This window comes from Patiria miniata, unplaced genomic scaffold (assembly GCF_015706575.1).
Source record: "Patiria miniata isolate m_02_andy unplaced genomic scaffold, ASM1570657v1 HiC_scaffold_26, whole genome shotgun sequence".
NCBI classification, from domain to species: Eukaryota; Metazoa; Echinodermata; class Asteroidea; order Valvatida; family Asterinidae; genus Patiria; species Patiria miniata.
In genome coordinates this window covers 9590934-9613107 of record NW_024037065.1, presented here as the reverse complement: position 1 = coordinate 9613107, position 22174 = coordinate 9590934, and the positions used below count along the sequence as shown (strand labels likewise).

General features: G+C 40.5%; 3 protein-coding genes across 4 annotated transcripts; 1 reads left to right on the top strand and 2 right to left on the bottom strand.

The window, feature by feature from the left end:
• Positions 1-1053: 1053 nt before the first annotated feature.
• On the bottom strand, positions 1054-5643 carry LOC119734027 (monocarboxylate transporter 12-like). Its single transcript, XM_038207405.1, has 4 exons — positions 5199-5643; positions 4431-4574; positions 1887-2717; positions 1054-1641 (listed from the first exon to the last, which is right to left on the bottom strand). Exons 1-4 carry the CDS (start codon positions 5410-5412, stop codon positions 1532-1534), a joined length of 1299 nt encoding a protein of 432 aa, XP_038063333.1. The 5' UTR covers positions 5413-5643; the 3' UTR covers positions 1054-1531.
• Positions 5644-8969: 3326 nt separating this feature from the next.
• Positions 8970-20357, bottom strand: LOC119733979 (monocarboxylate transporter 12-like). The gene is made up of 4 exons (XM_038207360.1): positions 20058-20357; positions 19276-19419; positions 9325-10155; positions 8970-9079 (listed from the first exon to the last, which is right to left on the bottom strand). Exons 1-4 carry the CDS (start codon positions 20269-20271, stop codon positions 8970-8972), a joined length of 1299 nt encoding a protein of 432 aa, XP_038063288.1. The 5' UTR covers positions 20272-20357.
• LOC119733981 lies at positions 14719-18606 on the top strand. 2 transcript variants are annotated; one of them, XR_005271998.1, is made up of 2 exons: positions 14719-17608; positions 18444-18606. XR_005271998.1 is itself a non-coding variant. In XM_038207361.1 (2 exons), the coding sequence occupies exon 2, from the start codon at positions 16168-16170 to the stop codon at positions 17065-17067; it is 900 nt and encodes a 299-aa protein (XP_038063289.1). In that variant the 5' UTR covers positions 14719-14834; positions 15672-16167; the 3' UTR covers positions 17068-18606. The 2 variants fall into 2 exon arrangements, 1 of the variants encoding a protein (XP_038063289.1); XM_038207361.1 differs by having other exon boundaries at positions 14719-14834; positions 15672-18606.
• Positions 20358-22174: the final 1817 nt, after the last annotated feature.

The window sequence follows — 22174 nt, the reverse complement described above, 5'->3', positions numbered from 1 at the left end:
TTCAAATCAGCAACGGCTTGTTTCATGCACTTTTTTTTCAAAACAAATACAGGCAAAAGTATGGAAACACTCAACATCCTAGTAATCTATCGATGATGATCTACCACCGGGATATATAGATGAATGATTTGTTATGGGCATGGTGTATTTTCATATACGACAGACAAACGTCGCCTGCACCGTAGCGCAAACGTGCGACGCGCTTGGCAGCAATAGGATCTTCTAGACGAAATTATATAGGGCCTACTGTTTAAGTTAGTACTGTACTTGCTAAGGCCAGATTAAAAATACAATACAAAATGTACATTCAATGATGAGGATGAGATTGCAAGTGATGATACTGCATTCCAGTCCTTGAAGTTTGGAGGGGGACAATATTTCCTTAGAAGGCTTAGGATTAATCACGACTTTTGATATTGTTTTCGGTGTATTCTTTCAAGTGCAATTCTTGTGTGTTGGTCCCATGCTGCAGTGTCGCACCCAAGGGGGGGGGGGGAGAGAGCTCGGGGGCTTGAGCCCCCCCCCCCCCCCCCCACACACACACACACACAAAAAGGTTGTCAATTTAATTTTTTTTTCTATTTTTTTTCTTTTAGTCCCACTATTTAACCTCGTCCCCAGTGCTTTCTTTATTTCCAACCTCGTTTCCAATAGTGAGCCCTGGATAGGAAACTTTCTCCCTGTATCCTGATTCGATACCGCAATTTGCTAGTAATGGATTTTTACCGTGTACAAGTAGTTGGTGTTGTTATTTCCAACGTGCATTACGTGTTTTCACGATCATTGTAATTAAAACATCCACGCCTTCTCAAAAATACTCCTTTCCTTTCCAGTTTGCTTGTATTAATCTGAAATGTAATACTGCAAATTGGCGGGCCAGATCGTAACATGTTAACTTTAAAACAAAATTGTGTTTTAATGACTTACGGCGCGACGAATTGATGTTGGTTTTACACCCGAAACCGCATACAAAAACAAACGCTAATGTAACGCACGTGTAGGCGCCAGACTATTCCTCATTTGCATACGTGTTCAAAAATCTTGCACATGCAAATGATCCAATACCAGGGTGAGAGAGCAGGTAGTGGTGGGCACGTACTGCTCGACACCCTGGGGACGAGGTTGCCCACGATTGGACCTTGGTGATAAAGTTGCCTATTTTCGAGTAGTATAATAGGGGTGTAAGTGGCGCCACCAACGTCAAAATAGTCCCCCCCCCCCCAAAGCCATTTTCTGGGTGCGCCACTGCCATGCTGCATTATCATACTCGGATGAATGTTGTTCACACGAGGTATGGCAAGATTGCCACACCCATAGAACTCGCAACAACACCAGACACAGACCAAAAGGCATAAAGCCAGGAAAAGGCATAAGCCAGGAAAAGGCATAAAGCCAGGAATGCGTACAACTAATCTTTAATTGATCAAAACACACTTGTTCAATGTACATTATGTCCTTATGCTTCTGTTTCAACTCCGATCGACTCACAGTCAATTATGAAACCCTCCTATGTAAAAAACTTTCCGAGGTTCTACCGTTGAGAATATCTTAGCATCAGCAAAGGCACCAGTGGTACAGCCTGCACGCTGCCTATCAGTAGAAAGGCTGCGGTGTAACTTCCGGTCAAGTCGTAAACCAAACCTTAAAACAGAGACAGAAGTTAAAATTGAAATCGGGAAGTCTCGTAGAATGGTTTGACATTGTTGATCTTTTATGCTATTGCATGGTGTGATGCACATTGCCAGTGATGCCACACAAGTAACACCATGAATTAAAGTACTTCCTAATAATTATTACTTGTATGTGGAAACTACATACTAGACTACTCAGTGCAGTGAAGAAAGTGGCGTAAGGAAACGACACTCATTTATTAGGCTTATACGTACCAGGCAGAAATCCCAAAGCGACTAATAATAGCGTCACCTTTAGCCCGATCCAGCCAAAAGCACCCGCCAATAGCTCGACACCAAGAACCTGCTTGATGAGAACATCCGTCTGGCAGGACAAGACCCCGTCACTGAACAAAATCAGCACCGCTGACGTCATCATTGGCCAATAAGAAGTCAGCAAAGAGGAGGCAAGGTACGAGACGGAACTCATAACGAGGCAAACGGCAACCAGAGTCCACGAGGACATCACTCCGCGGTCGGTGATCAGTCCCTGACTGATTTTACCAAACAGGTTCGCAATACCCGCGATGGTCACGAAAGACCCCGCCTCCTCCAAAGTGAACCCGTTGGACTGCGCCTGGGACACGAAATACACAATCCACATGAGGTACGCGTAGATCGTGCAGCAAGATATGACGGCCACCAACCAGTAGCGCGAATTGAGAAGTAGTCCCACCTCGAAGTTCTTAGAGACAAACTTCCACAGCGAACCACAGTGAGAACGGAGAGTGCTCTCATGTGCTGATGGCGAATTCGTGTGTTCGGTCTGGGGGAGCGTTTGGTATGCGTTTGACTGATCGAGCTCAGGCTGCCTCGTTGCTACCATAACGGCGCCACTCGCAACAGAATGCATGGTGATGGCTCCCACTAGTAACATGGTTCCTCTCCAGCCGTAGGTGTCTAAGAAGAGCTGGACCAGGGGCGCGAAGACGATCAGTCCCACGGAGTAGCCGGTCCGTGCGATGCCATTGGCTGTGGCGTAGTTCTTGGTAAAACAACGTCCGACAGCCTCCTTTGCAACGACATTAGATATACCTATGGCAGTACCTTCAAAGATATAATATAAAAAAGTATACATCAAAGACAAGTTTTGGCAATGTGTATAGTTTTCCTCATCTGTTGTGAAGACATGGGTCCCCTACTTGATCTACGTTAATTGCCAAAAACTAGAAACTAATATCTCACATATACAAATGTCTCATTGTAACTCCGATATATGTACATTGCTTCATACATAGGTTTTCCTGCACATGTTGAAACTTAATGCATTCCAATTCATAAACGGTTAACTTCAATTTCGTCTCCAGAAGACTGGAACGCGTTTGTCGTTGGTCATTCCAATTGATCAGTTTGAACATTTGTCCATTCGATGTCAAATTTCAATGGAATTCGTCTCACCTGATGACCATGCACATAATGTAAGGATTGAATTCGTCTTTGTTCAATCGATTTTAAGAAATGTTCAATCAAATTCATCAGACAATGCGCACGCTGGTATACCATACACAGACGTATTTGGCATAGTGTATTGCAAGACAATAAATTGTAGGTTTTAACAACCAATCCAAAGAACAAGAAGAAGAACTGAACGACTGTTTTTGAAGATGTAAAAATATGAATGCAGTTTGCTTTTCATAATAAATAATTATAGGCCTACTTATTTCTTGCATGAAATGGAAAAAAACGCAATTTTATTTGACTGTGTTTACCCTATTTCTTTCAGTTGTTGACGCAAAAAACTGTCAACGAACTAAATAAATATTGAAAAAGATTACAATTTTGCATAATTATTGTTACATGAAAAATGCTTATTTAAGGTTTAAAGACCTACGTTACACGGAGACTAACAGACACACACAAAAAGTAAATATGTAGAAATGAACAGATGAAAACGTAAAAATACGGAAGATGGCCTACAATTATGAGATGAATTTGAATGAAATTTATATAACATTGATTGCAAAATGACAGAACCGATTCATCTATTGCACGTTCAGCAATTGCAGACGACGAAATTGAATTGTCTGTCACGAAAAAGTATGGCGAAAATTAGCGACCAAAGACGAAATTGAAAATGGGGTATGCAGGATCATGAATTTTCAAGACGAAATTCGAAAATTAAACGCGTGTTCAGAGCGATTCTCAATTTCAGACGAAAATGATTGACCGATTTTCAGAAGTGATTGAACATTTAAAGAAATTGGCCGGGAAAACCTATATTAAACAAATTCGATGGAAATATCATTTAACATTTTAATTAACATTAGATTTATAAGCTCAATGATGACTGGAAAGAAGCTGGAGTATCTCTGCGATAGAATCTGTTTGCTACGAGTGTTAAAATTAATCGGGAAAAACCGATACATTTCATGTTTTTTATCTCGGTAATCTCCCTCAATTTTTGGATTCATGTTTAAATTCATTGAGGTTTTTTTTCTGTCAGTGTCTTTCTTTTGGAACGTTTTAGTGCTTGTTTATAGGCTATATGTATATATAATGTACTTGCTTTTTATGTAATAATATGCTTTTTTTATGGCTTTAAAAAAAATATATATATATATATTTTTTTTTTTATCTATTTAGCTTGTTTTAACGGTGCAGCAGGTCCTCGGACCACAGTACTTGTACTTTTGCTGTTCCTTGCCTTTCTTTATAATGTTGTGAGAATGGCTAAATAAATAATAATAATAATAATAATAATAATATTGTGGAAATTCAATGAAGTTGAAATCGTTGTTTTTCAATGTCTTTGAATACAACCTGCCAGTAACGTGTACAGCAACGCCAGTTGCAGAGAGTTCTCGACGAATGATCCGGCAATGGCCGCTGCACTCATCATCACGCCACACGTCATCATGACGTAACCAGCCCCAAAGCGCCTGCTCACTAATCCTCCGAAAGGAGCTGTAGAGACGTAAAATATTTGATTTTGAGTTGATCAAAGGATGGAACATCCTTGTTTCTAAACCGAATGAAGTTGGATAACAATTAAGTAGGATAACAATTAAGTAGGATACCATACAGTGAAAATTCTGTTCGGCTATATTGCGTTTTGGGAACAATGATGATGTCTGTAGTAAATTAAGAGTAATATAATCAACTTGTCATAATAGTAAATTATGTTGTGACCAGACCACCGAAGAAATGATCGTGCAGTGTACTCTCCGCACGTATATCAGTTCACACAATTTCAACATTAATGTATTTAATTTTCAAATAATGACTGTGAAATAGAATGAAAATGGTATTGCTGAAGGGACCCATTTGAAAACGATGCATGGAGAAAATTAAAATCATAATTATATTGTGAAAGTATCATATTCACACGTAGTCTGGGTTGCATTACAACCAACAATTATTACATTTAAATAGTGGCTTACAGTCATGCAGATGAGTAATTGATATACGCATGAAAACGCTCAGTCAATTTTAATACAGTACAACAGCCATGCATGCGCTTCTTCGCAACGCATTATAATACACACAGTTGGATTAAATTGCAGTTTAGAAAAATACTGTCAGTGTTACCTACGAATCCACTTGTTGCGGTTGCCAGTGACGCTATCCAGCCGAGAATCCACATTTGGGAGGTCAGTTGGATTTGCAAAATCGGCAGCATTATCCCGAGACCTTTGGTAATGCCGATCTCCGTGAGGTTTTTGGTCCAGAGCGCGAGGACCGCGACCCAGCCGGGCCTTCCGCCGTCCGGCCCCTCCAGACTGTTGCTCACCGCTCCGCTCATAGTCCGGGGACTATTTTGGTGAAGGAACAGGGTGCGTGGTGGTTGACTTTCTTGCTCAAAGGTTTTAGAAGGGGTACCGGGTGGTCATGGACATGATATATACATAACACATCTCGCAGTTACGTGACGCCGCCATCACGTGAATATTATGGAAATAACTTATGAGTGAGATAGTCCTACATCTAAATTGCCATGGGAGATTCAATAAGCGACATGTACGTGTACACCGTATGCAGCTTCAATAAAAAACGAACGCCAGAAAATGCAAACAACCCATTGTCAAATTTCATTGAAGTAATTTGATCCTTGAAACCTTTGCTCTTAAACGTGCCTGTCAAGGCCGGTTGCACACGCACACTGAGCTAGAATAAGTGGCACGGGTGAGTATGCTTCTAAAGCAAAAAAACCCTACAAACTAAGCCTAAATGTGAAAATCAAAATTTGACTAAGTTCGACACGTTTTTGTATATGTGGAAATGTGGCCTATGTTTACGGAGGTAGTCCAGTAAATTGGCCACATTTATGGGGCTAGCTTAGGCCCTACTCCGCGCGGACTCGAGTATACCATTCAGTTCACAGCAAACTAGAAATAAGACGAGACCATCTCAGAATCTCCTGAATGCCCACGCCCACCCCTTACCCGTTCTTAAACTTTGGAGTAAGAGCATCGAAATTCACGCGCCCTGTTCCAATACCAAAATCTTCGGACTATGATCGGGGCGCTGAGCAACAGTGTGGAGGGACCGGACGGCGGAAGGCTCGGCAGGGTCGCGGTCCTCGCGCTCTGGACCAAAAACCTCATGGAGATCGGCACCGCTAAAGGTATCGGGATAATGCTGCCGATTTTGCAACACCAGCTGACCGACCAAATGTGGATTCTCGGCTGGATAGCGTCCCTGATCGCAATCGGTGGATTCGTAGGTGACCGTTCTTTTCGTTTTCCTTGCCAGCAATTCAATTCAATCGTTTGTTTGTATTTTTTTTTGTTGCGAAACCCAAGGGTCAAAATTGACCAAATACTCATACGCATGACTGCAAGCCTCTATAGTTGTTGAAAATGCACACAACTGCTGCAAACTGCTCACTGACTGGATTGACCTGAAATATACAAATCAGAACAATTTGAGTGGCCTGATATATTTCGTCCTTAGCAAGGACTTCTTCCGAAATGACAAAGGTACAAGAAACAAACATGTAGGGGGCACACAAGCATGCAGGGCTGGAAGGAGACACGCAAAGGGACGAGTGGGGATAAGGAACTATATTGGTAATGCGACCCATACTACATACGAATATGGTACTGAAAGAATGTGGTTTTAATTTTCCCTGCGCATTGCGCATGCGTATGCAGATGGCTTATACACATGTAAACAATTTCAAATGGGTCCCTTTCAACAATACCATATCACAGTCATTCCTACATTAAATAATAATTGTAATTGTCAGAACTTATGTGGATGAGGAAAGTAAACTGCATAATATAGGTTTCTCCGGCTATTTTAAAACGTTTTGACATTCGAATTCACCGTTTCTAATATTTAAATTCGTCCATCAACATCGATTTAGTGCAAGCACTTCCAACGTTTAATTTTTTTTTTAGTCTAATTTTGTCTTTAGTCAGATAATTTCAAATTCAGTTCAAGCAAATTTAAATATAGAGCACTCGTTTTCGTCCCGAAGTATTTAATTTCGTCTCGTCTGCGTCAAACCTTGTAATTCAGAAATCAAATTAGGCTAATTGATTTACATGAGACGAATTCGATTGAATGGTAAATGACTAAATTGGTTCTTATGAAGCCCGGACAAGGGACAGGGTGGAAATGTGTTTGTTTTTTTGTAATTTGCTAATTCGCTCCCACGAATTGCTAATTCGTTCGCACGAATTGCTAATTCGTTTGCACGAATTGCTAATTCATTCGCACGAATTGCTATTTCGTTCGCACGAATTACCAACTCGTTCCCACGAATCAACTAACGCGTTCCCGGATCCACGAGTCAGCAATTCGTTCCCACGAATTAGAAAATCGTGGGAACGAGATAGCAATTCGTGCGAACGAATTAACAATTCGTGCGAACGAATTAGCAATTCCTGCGAACGAATTAGCAATTCGTGCGAACGAATTAGTGATTCGTGCGAACGAAATAGTAATTCGTGGGAACGAGTTAGCAACTCGTGGGAACTAATTTGCAAATTACAAAAAACATTTCCACCCTGTCCCTTTCCGGGATTCGTACGATCATTATTATTTCATCGGTGAATCAATATTCTTTTATAATGTTGCTGAATCAATAGAGTTTGGTCACAACGTAATTTAATATGATGACAATTTGATTATAGCACTTTCCAATGTACTACAGACTTTATTAGTGTGCCCAAAACGTACATAGCCAAACAGAATTTTCACTGTGTCCTATACTTGTTTAATTGTTTGTTTGTTTGTTTTTGTTTTTTTGCCTCTCGATGTTTTGTTGATGATGTTTCATCCTTTGATCTACTCTCAAAATATTTTCCTCTCCACAGCTCCTTTCGGAGGACCTTCAGTAGTTCCCTGATAATTTAACTGACCAATGGCATTCAGAAATAAAATAAGGGTGTGACGCACTTTTCCTTATATTTATATAATGTACAAGTTATATATATTTAAACGTTTCAACGTAAAGGTTTGGTCGCAAGTAATGGTGATTATTTTTCCCCGGTGATGTTGATGCATGTAGGTCTACATCGAGCTCATTAAAACTAATAACCAAATAGATAATTAGTATGATTTAAAGGCTGTGAAGGTGACAGATGGCTAGGCGTCTGGCTGCAGATGTTTCCCTCGTAATTGTGGATCTTCGTTTGAATGAATTTTGTGCATACAGGATTTTCAAAAAAACAGTGCCCCATTTTGGGGTGATGGCTTCGGAAAGAGTGAGGGCCCCGTCTCCCCCCCCCCCCCCAGTAGGCGCCAGACTATTCCTTATTTGCATACGTGTTCAAAAATCTTGCACATGCAAATGATCCAATACCAGGGTGAGAGAGCAGGTAGTGGTGGGCGCGTACTGCTCGACACCCTTGGGACGAAGTTGCCCAGGATTGGACCTTGGTGATAATGTGGCCTATTTTCGAGTAGTATAATAGGGGTGCAATTGGCGCCACCAAAGTCAAAATAATCCGCCGCCAAAACAAAACCCCAATTTTTTTCTGCGGCCAAAAATTGTGGGCAAAATTTTTTGACAAAAATTTAACTTCTAATTTTGAAAAAAAATTGTGAGCCCCCCCCCCCAAGCCATATCCTAGGTGCGCCACTGCCATGCTGCACTATCATACTCAGATGAATGTTGTTCACACGAGGTATGGCAAGATTGCCACACCCATAGAAATCGCAACAACACCAGACATAGACCAAAAGGCATAAAGCCAGGAAAAGGCATAAAGCCAGGATTGCGTGCAACTAATCTTTAATTGATCAAAACACACTTGATCAATGTACATTATGTCCTTATGCTTCTGTTTCAACTCCGATCGACTCACAGTCAATTATGAAACCCTCCAATGAAAAAAACTCTCCGAGGTTCTACCGTTGAGAATATATTAGCATCAGCAAAGGCACTAGTGGTACAGCCTGCACGCTGCCTATCAGTAGAAAGGCTGCTGTGTAACTTCCGGTCAAGTCGTAAACCAAACCTTAAAACAGAGACAGAAGGTAAAATTGAAATCGGGAAATCTCGTAGAATGGTTTGACATTGTTGATCTTTTATGCTATTGCATGGTGTGATGCACATTGCCAGTGATGCCACACAAGTAACACCATGAATTAAAGTACTTCCTAATAATTATTACTTGTATGTTGATACTACATACTAGACTACTCCATGCAGTGAAGAAAGTGGCGTAAGGAAACGACACTCATTCATTAGGCTTATACGTACCAGGCAGAAATCCCAAAGCGACTAATAATAGCGTCACCTTTAGCGCGATCCAGCCAAAAGCACCCGCCAATAGCTCGACACCAAGAACCTGCTTGACGAGAACATCCGTCTGGCAGGTCAAGACTCCGTCACTGAACAAAATCAGCACCGCTGACGTCATCATTGGCCAATAAGAAGTCAGCAAAGAGGAGGCAAAGTACGAGACGGAACTCATAACGAGGCAAACGGCAACCAGAGTCCACGAGGACATCACTCCGCGGTCGGTGATCGGTCCCTGACTGATTGTACCAAACAGGTTCGCAATGCCCGCGATGGTCACGAAAGAACCCGCCTCCTCCAAAGTGAACCCGTTGGACTGCGCCTGGGACACGAAATACACAATCCACATGGTGTACGCGTAGAGCGTGCAGCAAGATATAACGGCCACCAACCAGTAGCGCGCATTGAGAAGTAGTCCCACCTCGAAGTTCTTAAAGAAAAACTTCCTCAGCGAACCACAGTAAGAACGGAGAGTGCTCTCGTGTGCTGATGACGAATTAGTGTGTTCGGTCTGGGGGAGCGTTTGGTATGCGTGTGACTGATCGAGCTCAGGCTGCCTCGTTGCTACCATAACGGCGCCACTCGCAACAGAATGCATGATGATGGCTCCCACTAGTAACATGGTTCCTCTCCAGCCGTAGGTGTCTAAGAAAAGCTGGACCAGGGGCGCGAAGACGATCAGTCCCACGGAGTAGCCGGTCCGTGCGATGCCATTGGCTGTGGCGTAGTTCTTGGTAAAACAGCGTCCGACAGCCTCCTTTGCAACGACATTAGATATACCTTTGGCAGTACCTTCAAAGATATAATATAAAAAATGGAAAATTGCGTGAAATGGAAAATACGCAATTTCATTTGCGTATTTATACCCTATTTCTTTCAGTTGTTGACGCATACAATTGTCTACGAACTAAACAAATATTGAAAAAGATTACAATTTTGCATAGTAATTGTTACATGAAAAATGCTTATTTAAGGTTTAAAGACCTACGTTACACGGATTATAACAGACACAAAAAAAAGTAAATATGTAGAAATGAACAGATGAAAACGTAAAAATACGGAAGATGGCCTACAATTATGAGATGAATTTGAATGATATTTATATAACATTGATTGCAAAATGACAGAATCGATTCATCTATCGCACGTTCAGCAATTGCAGACGACGAAATTGAATTGTCTTTCACGAAAAAAGTATGGCGAAAATGAGCGACCAAAGACGAAATTAAAAATGATGTATGCAGGATCATGAATTTTCAAGACGAAATTGAGGTCATCACAGAACCGAGCCCAATCTAGCTCATGCATTTTGGGGGGTAATTAGTGCCTCTGCACTCTTATCTGAGATAAAGTAGGTATCCGTTACACTGGGTGGAGCCCAGGACTAACCGACATTATTGCCACTTCAGGAGTGGTTATTATTAGTTAATACGCAACACACATTACGCCGCACACAGACCCTTTACACCCCCGTGGTCAGCATTATGCCCGTGTGAAGCAATCATTAAGATGTTCATCTCAACTTGAAGGTTCAACAGCATGCTAGCTCTGCGTTATATACTTCGTACACAACTGACGACTGGGATTTGATGTATCATTGTCACGTTAGGTATCCAATTTCCTTAAAACACATGGATACAACAACATTGATAAGAAACATTAAACAAAAATTACACGAAAAAAAAATCAGTTCAGCTGCTGTCGTAGATTCTCTTGTATTTCGCACTGAATCACACACTCAATGCATTTATTGACAACTTCCTATAATGTGATTTATTGAGGTACTGATATGCCAATAAACATTAAAAGTGTGAAATACAAATACTGTACAAAAATGAAAAAGTTGTACACGCTTGGGTCTAGTATACCCAATCTAGGTAAAGCATGATACATCAAGCAATCAGTTCAGACCCCGCAAGATTAAACTTGTGACAAACTTGCCCTGCCGCTGGAACAAACTTTTGCCATGGGGTGCTGGAATAAAGGACGGACAAAATTAATGCGAAAGCCACGTCGTGGCTTAATTTGGAATAAAGATGCTCTGTGGTGGGGGCGATTCCTGGCCACTTTCATTTGACTTTTTTAGCAAAAGTTTTTTGAGATTATGAAGACAATTTATTTCATTATTTTGTTAGAATATACTGTTGCTCTTAAAACGTTTAACTGTACTGAAAAGTGGAGAACGCTGTATTTTTATCTCCATTATTGGTTCCATTTCATTCTGGAAAAAGAATTGTATCGTTATGCATGACATCGCATGTAAATATTATTGTTGCAAGGCTGCTTTCTTACATTTAGTAAATTCCTTCGTGTATGTTTTGTTTTATTACGGCGTGGGGCCACAGGGCCAGGGGCCACTTTAGTTCTATATCACCAAACAATGTAGCTCTCCATGTATGCAGTGTTATTTGTTTGTTACAGAGAATGGCAAATATAAAAGACTAAAAGACCAAATGCATCTTTATGTTTGTGCTCGGTAGATAGCAAGTTTGGGGCTAGGCAAGGATTTATCGGTCTACTGAGATTTTATGAGGAAAAAGTTGCAGAGGATGATGAATAGCTTTTTTATGGCAGGGATTTATCGGTCTACTGAGATTTTATGAGAAAAAAACTTGCAGAGGTAAAACATGAATAGCATTTTTATTAAAACGAAACTACACTGGAATTGTAGCATGACTATAGTTTCAATTAAAAAGCCCGTCCCACTCCTTTTAGGTTGGGGTTGTGTCACGGTGAACCTTGCTATTTGTTAATCTTGAGTACAGAATGCTAGCAACGTCAATGAAACTTTTAAATGAAAAGAAAAACCTTCAGGGGAAAGGTATGAACATTGGCCCCTATTAAAAGATCGAATGAAAAAAATCCTGGCAAGCATAAACAACTTTGCCACCATCGTCATGGCCGGGGTTATTGCTAATTCAGGGTCAAGGCTTCTATCACCGGTGGAAATATCATAGACATGTCATAATTTTGGATACCTTGAGGGAAATATCGATTCTGCACTGCCTGAAGATTTAGAAAATACCTCCTCTTGATATTTTACAGTGTTTGTGCTAGACTTTCGAAGCGCCGCGCTTAGCCGCGGCAAAACTAGAAACGAACAAAACGAAGGAGATATTTGTAGAGCAAGCATAATGTATAGCGTAGCGGCGCAATTTCATCGTCGCGTAGAACACTGCTGGCTGGAACACATTTTTGCCCAGGAGAAGGGGGTGCTAAAGCATATTCCAAGCACCCCAATCCGAAAAGTTGGGGTGCTGCAGCATCCACAGCACCCCCGTTCCCGGGGGCTTGAATCTTGACTGTTATTATTCAGAAACTTAGACCATGCTTCCAGAAGAAGCATTAGGCTATGCCCATACGGAAGATTATGGAAAACAACTTGGTCAGTAAAAACCATTGGCCAGAGTTTTTTTTTTTGGAAGTCGGCCTAGTGGCCCAAGTGCCAGTTTATTACATATTTTCAAGAGCTTTCAAAGTAACAGCAAATAAGTAGGAGAAAAACACCTTCCTTCATATTATTAATTGTTCCACAAAATTGAGCTTTAATACATAAACTATTTGTTATTCAAAAACAGCTTCATCGTGTGTACTTAACGAAAAGTTAAAACCACAAACGTGCGACTGCAAGGCGAAATAATTTTTGACGTTCTAAAAAAAACGAACTGATGTGATAACAAACTAATGACCATGACTAATAAACACATAAATCTCATACTGGGTATAAACTTCTCTAAGTCATAGATGCAATTTGTATAATTATATGTTTGAGTACTATTAGGTAGACATCAAATTGCTTTTTAATCGTTTTTTTTTTTTGGCGAAGACTATTGTTTTGTACTGCGGAAAAGAAATTGTATGAATGTTCAATCAACCAACCAAGAGATAATGAACTGACTTGTATGGGTGGTAGTTTTTCGTTGACTGAATCGAGTGGCGATTACTTATAAAAATGAGAACAAAAATTGTTTTGAGTACACCTACTTCTGAATATTCAAAACACTCTGTAAAAAGGATGACATATCACCAAACTATTGGATATTTGTCCAGATTTTATTTGAACATAAACCCTGTGAAGTGTTGCATATTTCCAGAGTGATTCAGTCATCGGATTTCTGTTGAAAAATAAATTAGAGCTTACTTTGATCATAGCTCAATGCTTTGATTCACCTTCCCACTATAAGGGGAGAAATTCTGTTGACAATTTAAAGCTTATTTTAATCGGCGCTCTTCATAAGGGGCGGATTTAACATGTTGACAATTTAGAGCTTAATTCCTTTGATTCGCCCTCTCAACAAAGGGACGGATTTCAGTTTAACGTTGAGAGCTTACTTTGATTCGCACTCTCAATATTAGGGTCGATTTCTGTTGGCAATTTAGAGCACTCTTTGATTCACCCTCTCAATAATAAGGTGCGGATTTCTGTGGACAACTTAGAGGTTAAACTCACCGTCCCAGTTAAGGTGGCGGATTTCTGATGACAATTAAACTGAGGAGTAATTACTTTGATTCGCCCTCCAAAAATTGGGGGAGAATTTTTAAAGTTAGGGGGCCTATATTGATTCGCACTCCCAATAAGGGTGCACATTTCTGTTGACAATATAAAGCTCATTTTGACCCTCCCCCCCCCCCACTTTAAAAGTTAAACATATTCAGAAACAAAGTCCTTTAAAGACCCATCTTAAAAACAAGAAAAAAAGATTTTATCAATCGTATTGTTTGCCTAACCAGGGTTGTAAATAAAGACATTGTATACTACAGTTGTTGGCAGTTGTTGGAACAAGTATTCTGAGTCAATTTCTTTGTTGTTCCAAACAGTCAGAATACACAATAAATTGTCTTTGTGTGTGTGTGATGAAACAGGTTTTAGGGTCATTGCGTTAAAATGTTGATATTCTCTGAACGGATTGAGCAAATTCAGTATTTTTTCATCTAACAATAGCTTATGAAATTGGCTTTCCAGTCATTATTATTTTGGTACTACATATTGTTTTAAATATGAAATTTATTTTTGGGGGTTTGCCTCCGCCTTTTTTTTTACTCACCCATTAATAGCATTTGGTTGGCCAATTATAAAGTGTTCAGACAAGCCTACGCGAAAAGTAATCCCAAGGTTCATATAATCTCACGTCCAAGTCGTCTCGATCTTGATTATATTTTCCTAACCAATGCTAACCATGATCGCTATTCTTGCTCCAAGCATCCAAGAATGCTCGAAGTCAAATTGTTCCTTGCTCTTTGCTTCAGCCACCTGAATCACATAGCTGCACTGTACATACACAATGTACATGCTATCCTACAATCTAGCTCCATGATAATAGCATCATATGGATGGTCATGTGGCAGGGCCATGATCAGTAGCAGACCAGCGGCAGTAGAGAGAGGGCCGTGCATTTTATTACCTCTCTTTCCCCCTTGATTTTCTTGGGTGCGCTTTGCCCTGTGTGAGAGTTTATCTGCTCGAGTTATTGGTGAGTTCTGATATATGTTTTTTGTATTTTCTCATTAAGTGTATTATTAAGTTTTTTTTAGAAGTTTTGATCTGTTTTGGTATTGTTCAGAGTTTTGACAATCAAGTTTTATAGAATTCCTGAACAGCCTTGTAAGTTGTAGGAATTATCACTTGAAGTTTTGAGATTGGGTTTATTTAGAAATTACTTGAAGAAAGTTAGCTTGTATTGTTTGATTTTGATTGATCAGGATCATTAGACATGTTAGAGTTCTGTTATTTTCGAGGAAAACTGTGTTGTCAGAAGTTTGATTTATTTCATTGACTTAATTTCCGAGGAATGACTTGGATAGATGCATTGCATTGCCTTTTTCTTTTGACATCTGATTTCAGTATTTTGGATGGTGTTTTCTTCATTACCTTTATTGTTTTATTGTACATGTATAAAGCCAAGAGGAGTGGTTTTCCCACAGACTTCTTACTGATTAGTTTGCCATGTTTATTCATTAGTTAGACTTGTCCAAGCTGTTCATTTACTGTAGACTTGCATTTCCTTTATTTTGTATTTAGCCACCTGTTTCATTTAGTTATTCTTATCTGCTTTGGACCTGTGCAAGTTTACTATTCAGGAATGTTGAATTACCCCCTTGGTGATTAGTCCCACCTGGCATTCAGAAGACAGGGACCACTGTTTATCTTGCTCATTAGGTATTCACGAGAAATTGTAGTGTTCTTGGCAAGAGTGTATAGTAGTTCCACATGGCATTGTTTATATTACTTTAGACCTAGTGTAGCTTGAGTTGTTTGCATTGTTTACTGTTTTTTATTATGTTCTTTACTCTCTTATCTTGTTTTACAGATTTTCTGCCAGAAGTGTCTTTAAGGTCTACTAATATACACACTGTGTTGGTTTGAGTCTTTGGTTTTAGGTTTAAGTTTTTGGTCTTCATCTTTTGTTTTGATTTTGATTTGAAGTTCTTGTAAATAAATTCCTTTTGTCTTTTTTTGTTCGAAATCTAGAATTGTTTCCCTTGTCCCTATTAATTCAGTCTCCTCGCGCCTTTTCTCTTCAAAGATCCTGAGTTTAGTTTGGTTAGAATCCCCATAGTTGTATTAGTTTTCGCGAGTTCCCCAGGTGTGTCATTTTTCCAGGTTACATTTTTTTCTATTTTTGGTGGAAGATCCGGGTAGGGAATATATTTTTTTAGTAAAATTTAGCCAGGAATTGTTTTGATAGGGACGACAGGCATTTTTTCAAAGGTTTTTTTCTGTCTTTGGTGGTCAGTTTAGATAAGTCAAGTAACATAGTCTATAAACCAACACAGTGTTGTTATATTGGTGGATCGGACAAGTACATGATGGTGGATGTCAGGACTCCACTCCAGCTCTGTGATTTCGACCCAGTACCTGCTGAAACCTGCAACCTTGAAGTCCCTGATGTGCAGCCGCAGTCTGAGATGCTGAGACTCCTGCAGCACCAGTCCAGTATGCAAGAGGTTATTCTGCAGCAATTTCGGCAGATAAACGCACTCAAGGAGATGATGCGGCAGGTGATGGGCGAACAGATGAGGCAGAGATGCTACATACATAGTCTGGAGTGCGCCCTGTCAGATGTTAAGGTGAATCAGCGTCCCCCAAATCAGCCAGTTCCAGAAGTCCCCATCCCACATCGGCCAGTACCGAAAACCCCCAACCCGCAGCCAGTGCACGAAGTCCCTAAGCCCATCCCCCAGCCAGCGCCAGAAACACACGCAAGCACCCCTGATGAGGCGACACAGGCCAGCTCTCAGGGAGGTATGAGTTCCGAAAGGATAAGCCTCAGGGAAGCTCAGCTGAAAGATCCCGCAATCAGGCGGGTTGTTGAGCTCAAGACGGCAAGCCCCCTGATGACAAGGAGGCAAATGTCCCAAGAAACCAGAGTGGTGCAGAAGTTGCTAGGAGTATGGCGTCGACTAGAGGTGAAGGGAGGACTTCTGATGTACAAGAAGGGCGGCGGGAAGGCTACATGTAGATACCTGGCAGTGCTTCCCCGACAGCAGAGAGAGGAAGTGTTTCATAGTCTCCACGGAAGCATGGACAAGTTCGGCTATGGAAGAATCCTGAAGCTTGTCAAGGACAGGTATTATTGGCCTAGTCTTCATAATGAAGCAATGGCATACATGAGGTGTCATCGCAGGGGCGTACAGCGAAACGGGAGGGAAGCGTCCGGTGAGATCTCACCGCCTCCAGAGTTCCGGGATGACAGAGGACCCTGATCACTGTATTTTTGTCTAGTTTAAATTTGTGGTTGACTTAAATGTCCTCAATAATGTATTGAAGCGTATTGTGTATTTTAGCATTTTGTTTGTTTGTTTTAATCATGTTTAATTGAATTAAGTTGATTTTTATTGTCATTGCTGGGGACAGCAATATTTTAAAGATGGCGTGAGTGTGGCAGGGCCAAGTTTTACTTGTAGTTTTTACTGTATTTTTTTGTAGTGTTTTAGGATAGGAGTAGGTCCCCTGAATAAATCACCCCTTTTATTAGATGTCCCCTACCCTTTCATAGAAGTGTGTACCCCTGATTAGCTTTCCCCAGTAACAGTTCACATTGTATGTAAATTGTTCCCATGCCATTGGTTCCCCCTGTCTCAAGACCATGTGCCCTGCCCACCCTGTAAGACCACAGACCCCTCATGATCAGTAGCAGACCAGCGGCAGTAGAGAGAGGACCGTGCATTTTATTACCTCTCTTTCCCCCTTGATTTTCTTGGGTGCGCTTTGCCCTGTGTGAGAGTTTATCTGCTCGAGTTATTGGTGAGTTCTGATATATGTTTTTTGTATTTTCTCATTAAGTGTATTATTAAGTTTTTTTTAGAAGTTTTGATCTGTTTTGGTATTGTTCAGAGTTTTGACAATCAAGTTTTATAGAATTCCTGAACAGCCTTGTAAGTTGTAGGAATTATCACTTGAAGTTTTGAGATTGGGTTTATTTAGAAATTATTTGAAGAAAGTTAGCTTGTATTGTTTGATTTTGATTGATCAGGATCATTAGACATGTTAGAGTTCTGTTATTTTCGAGGAAAACTGTGTTGTCAGAAGTTTGATTTATTTCATTGACTTAATTTCCGAGGAATGACTTGGATAGATGCATTGCATTGCCTTTTTCTTTTGACATCTGATTTCAGTATTTTGGATGGTGTTTTCTTCACCTTTATTGTTTTATTGTACATGTATAAAGCCAAGAGGAGTGGTTTTCCCACAGACTTCTTACTGATTAGTTTGCCATGTTTATTCATTAGTTAGACTTGTCCAAGCTGTTCATTTACTGTAGACTTGCATTTCCTTTATTTTGTATTTAGCCACCTGTTTCATTTAGTTATTCTTATCTGCTTTGGACCTGTGCAAGTTTACTATTCAGGAATGTTGAATTACCCCCTTGGTGATTAGTCCCACCTGGCATTCAGAAGACAGGGACCACTGTTTATCTTGCTCATTAGGTATTCACGAGAAATTGTAGTGTTCTTGGCAAGAGTGTATAGTAGTTCCACATGGCATTGTTTATATTACTTTAGACCTAGTGTAGCTTGAGTTGTTTGCATTGTTTACTGTTTTTTTATTATGTTCTTTACTCTCTTATCTTGTTTTACAGATTTTCTGCCAGAAGTGTCTTTAAGGTCTACTAATATACACACTGTGTTGGTTTGAGTCTTTGGTTTTAGGTTTAAGTTTTTGGTCTTCATCTTTTGTTTTGATTTTGATTTGAAGTTCTTGTAAATAAATTCCTTTTGTCTTTTTTTGTTCGAAATCTAGAATTGTGTCCCTTGTCCCTATTAATTCAGTCTCCTCGCGCCTTTTCTCTTCAAAGATCCTGAGTTTAGTTTGGTTAGAATCCCCATAGTTGTATTAGTTTTCGCGAGTTCCCCAGGTGTGTCATTTTTCCAGGTTACAGTCACACACTGGCATGGGTAACACCTATACTGACCACGGCCTGCAAGTCACTGCTCTTAGCTAGTGGATCAGTTACAACTGACCAAAAGTAGGCTCTTATCAGTCTAAACATGCTCAAACATCAGGTAATTTGCTGCAGGCACTGCATGCTTCATTAGGCTTGAACCTCAGAAACTGAGGTTTGAGAAAATGCATTAGATTGGGCTCAGTTCTGTAATGGTAGCGAAAATGAAACGCGTGTTCAGAGCGATTCTCCATTTCAGACGAAAATGATTGACCGATTTTCAGAAGTGATTGAACATTTTAGGAAATTGGCCGGGAAAACCTATATTAAACAAATTCGATGGAAATATTATTTAACATTTTAATTAACATTAGATTTATTAGCTCAATGATGACTGGAAGGAAGCTGGAGTATCTCTGCGATAGAATCTGTTTGCTACGAGTGTTAAATTAATCGGAAAAACCGAAACATTTCATGTGGAAATTCAATGAAGTTGAAATCGTTGTTTTTCAATGTTTTTGAATACAACCTGCCAGTAACATGTACAGCAACGCCAGTTGCAGAGAGTTCTCGACGAACGATCCGGCAATGACCGCTGCACTCATCATCACGCCACACGTCATCATGGCGTAACCAGCCCCGAAGCGCCTGCTCACTAATCCTCCGAAAGGAGCTGTGGAGACGTAAAATATTTGATTTTGAGTTGATCAAAGGATGGAACATCCTTGTTTCTAGATGCGAATGAAGTTGGATAACAATTAAGTAGGATAACAATTAAGTAGGATACCATACAGTGAAAATTCTGTTCGGCTATATTGCGTTTTGGGCACAACGATGATGCCTGTAGTAACTTTAAGAGTAATATAATCAACTTGTCATAATAGTCAATTATGATGTGATCAGACCACCGAAGAAATAATAATGATCGTGCAGTTTACTTTCCGCACGTATATCAGTTCACACAATTTCAACATTTATGTGTATTTAATTTTAAAATAATGACTGTGAAATAGAATGAAAATGGTATTGCTGAAGGGACCCATTTGAAACCGATGCATGGAGAAAATTAAAATCATAATTATATTTTGAAAGTATCATATTCACATGTAGTCTGGGTTGCATTACAACCAACAATTATTACATTTAAATAGTGGCTTACAGTCATGCAGATGAGTAATTGATATACGCATGAAAAAGCTCAGTCAATTTTAATACATTACAACACCCATGCATGCGCTTCTTCGCAACGCCATAAATATAATACACACAGTTGAATTAAATTGCAGTTGAGAAAAATACTGTCAGTGTTACCTACGAATCCACTTGTTGCGGTTGTCAGTGACGCTATCCAGCCGATAATCCACATTTGGGAGGTCAGTTGGAATTGCAAAATTGGCAGCATTATCCCGAGAACTTTCGTAATGCCGGTCACCATGAAGTTTTTGGTCCAGAGGGCGAGGACCGCGACCCAGCCGGGCCTTCCGCCGTCCGGCCCCTCCAGACTGTTGCTCACCGCCCCGCTCATAGTCCGGAGATGTTGGTGAAGGAACAGTGTGCGCGGTGGTTGACTTTCTTGCTCAAAGGTTTTAGAAGGGGTACCGGGTGGGCATGGACATGGTATATACATAACACATCTCGCAGTTACGTGACACCGCCATCACGTGAATATTATGGAAATAATTTATGAGTGAGATAGTCCTACATTTAAATTGCCATGTGAGATTCAATAAGCGACATGTACGTGTACACCGTATGCAGCCTCAATAAATGGCGAACACCAGGAAATGCAAACCACCCATTGTCAAATTCCATTGTCAAGGCCGGTTGCACAAGCTCATTGAGCTTGTGCAACCGGCCTTGACAATGGAATTTGACATTTGCTAGAATAAATGGCATGTACGTACATAGATCTTGGATAACACATACTCGGTTTTTAAAAACACATTCCGTTTTTTTATTATGTCTGAGCCTTTTTGACTCTAGTTCTGCTTCGTACCAAGACAGCCTTTGCTGCTTTGGCCCCCCCCCCTCCCCACCGGGTGCCCCCCCCCCCGCCCACCGGGTGCCCCCCCCCCACCCACCGGGTTGCACCCCCCCCCCCCACCGGGTGCCCCTGACGTTGGCACTCAAAACCTCTGCAAGTGCAAACAGCCATTCCAAGAATTCAATCAATGCATTCACTTGGCAAAATGAATATTCAACACTTCAATTTATGCAAAGTACCAATACACTAACCAATGGTAACTCTACTGGAGTTGACTGCCCCATTCTTTGATGGTTCAATAACTACTTCTAGAAATAGTTGGGTGTGGCGGTCCCGAGGAAAATAAATTGTGTGTCTCTAAACCACTTCCGTTTAACCGAACTCAGAAATTGTAGGCCCCTAAAAATAAATTAGTGTTTTGTCAGTTTAAAGAGTCATTTCGATTAAAAACCAAGTATCACTTTGTGACAACTATCTTAAGACATTTATTGGGATAATTACGAAATTAAATGCAGCGGTCAACTCTGTCGAAGCACGGTATAGTGCGCCCTCATTTGACTTGGGGTCCATAAGGGGCGGGCTTAGCAAGTAATGGTGATTATTTTTTCCCCCGTGATGTTGATGCATGTAGGTTTACATCGAGCTAATTAAAACTAATAACCAAATAGATAATTAGTATGATTTAAAGGCTGTGAAGGTGACAGATGGCTAGGCGTCTGGCTGCAGATGTTTCCCTCGTAATTGTGGATCTTCGTTTGAATGAATTTTGTGCATACAGGATTTTCAAAAAAACAGTGCCCCATTTTGGGGCGATGGCTTCGGAAGGAGTGAGGGCCCCGTCTCCCCCCCCCCCAAAGAAATCCCTCGGGTTCGAGTCCGAAAGGGAGGCTTTTTACAAGGTTACGAAAATTAAGAGAAAGTGAAGATCAAGATGCCTCAAAGTTTTATACGCGACCGATAGGCGTTCGGGCTATTTCGCAAACATGTATTATCTTCAAATCAGCAACGGCTTGTTTCATACACTTTTTTTTAAAGACAAATACAGGCAAAAGTACGGAAACACTCAACATCCTAGTAATCTATCGATGATGATCTACCACTGGGATATATAGATGAATGAGTTGTTATGGGCATGGTGTATTTTCATATATGGCAGACAAACGTCGCCTGCACCGTAGCGCAAACGTGCGATGCGCTTGGCAGCAATAGGATCTTCTAGACGAAATTATATAGGGCCTACTGTTTAAGTTAGTACTTGTACTTGCTAAGGCCAGATTAAAAATACAATACATTCAATGATGAGGATGAGATTGCAAGTGATGATAATGCATTCCAGTCCTTGAAGGTTGGAGGGGGACAATATTTCCTAAGAAGGCTTAGGATTAATCACGACTTTTGACGATATTGTTTTCGGTGTATTCTTTCAAGTGCCAAAAAGGTTGTC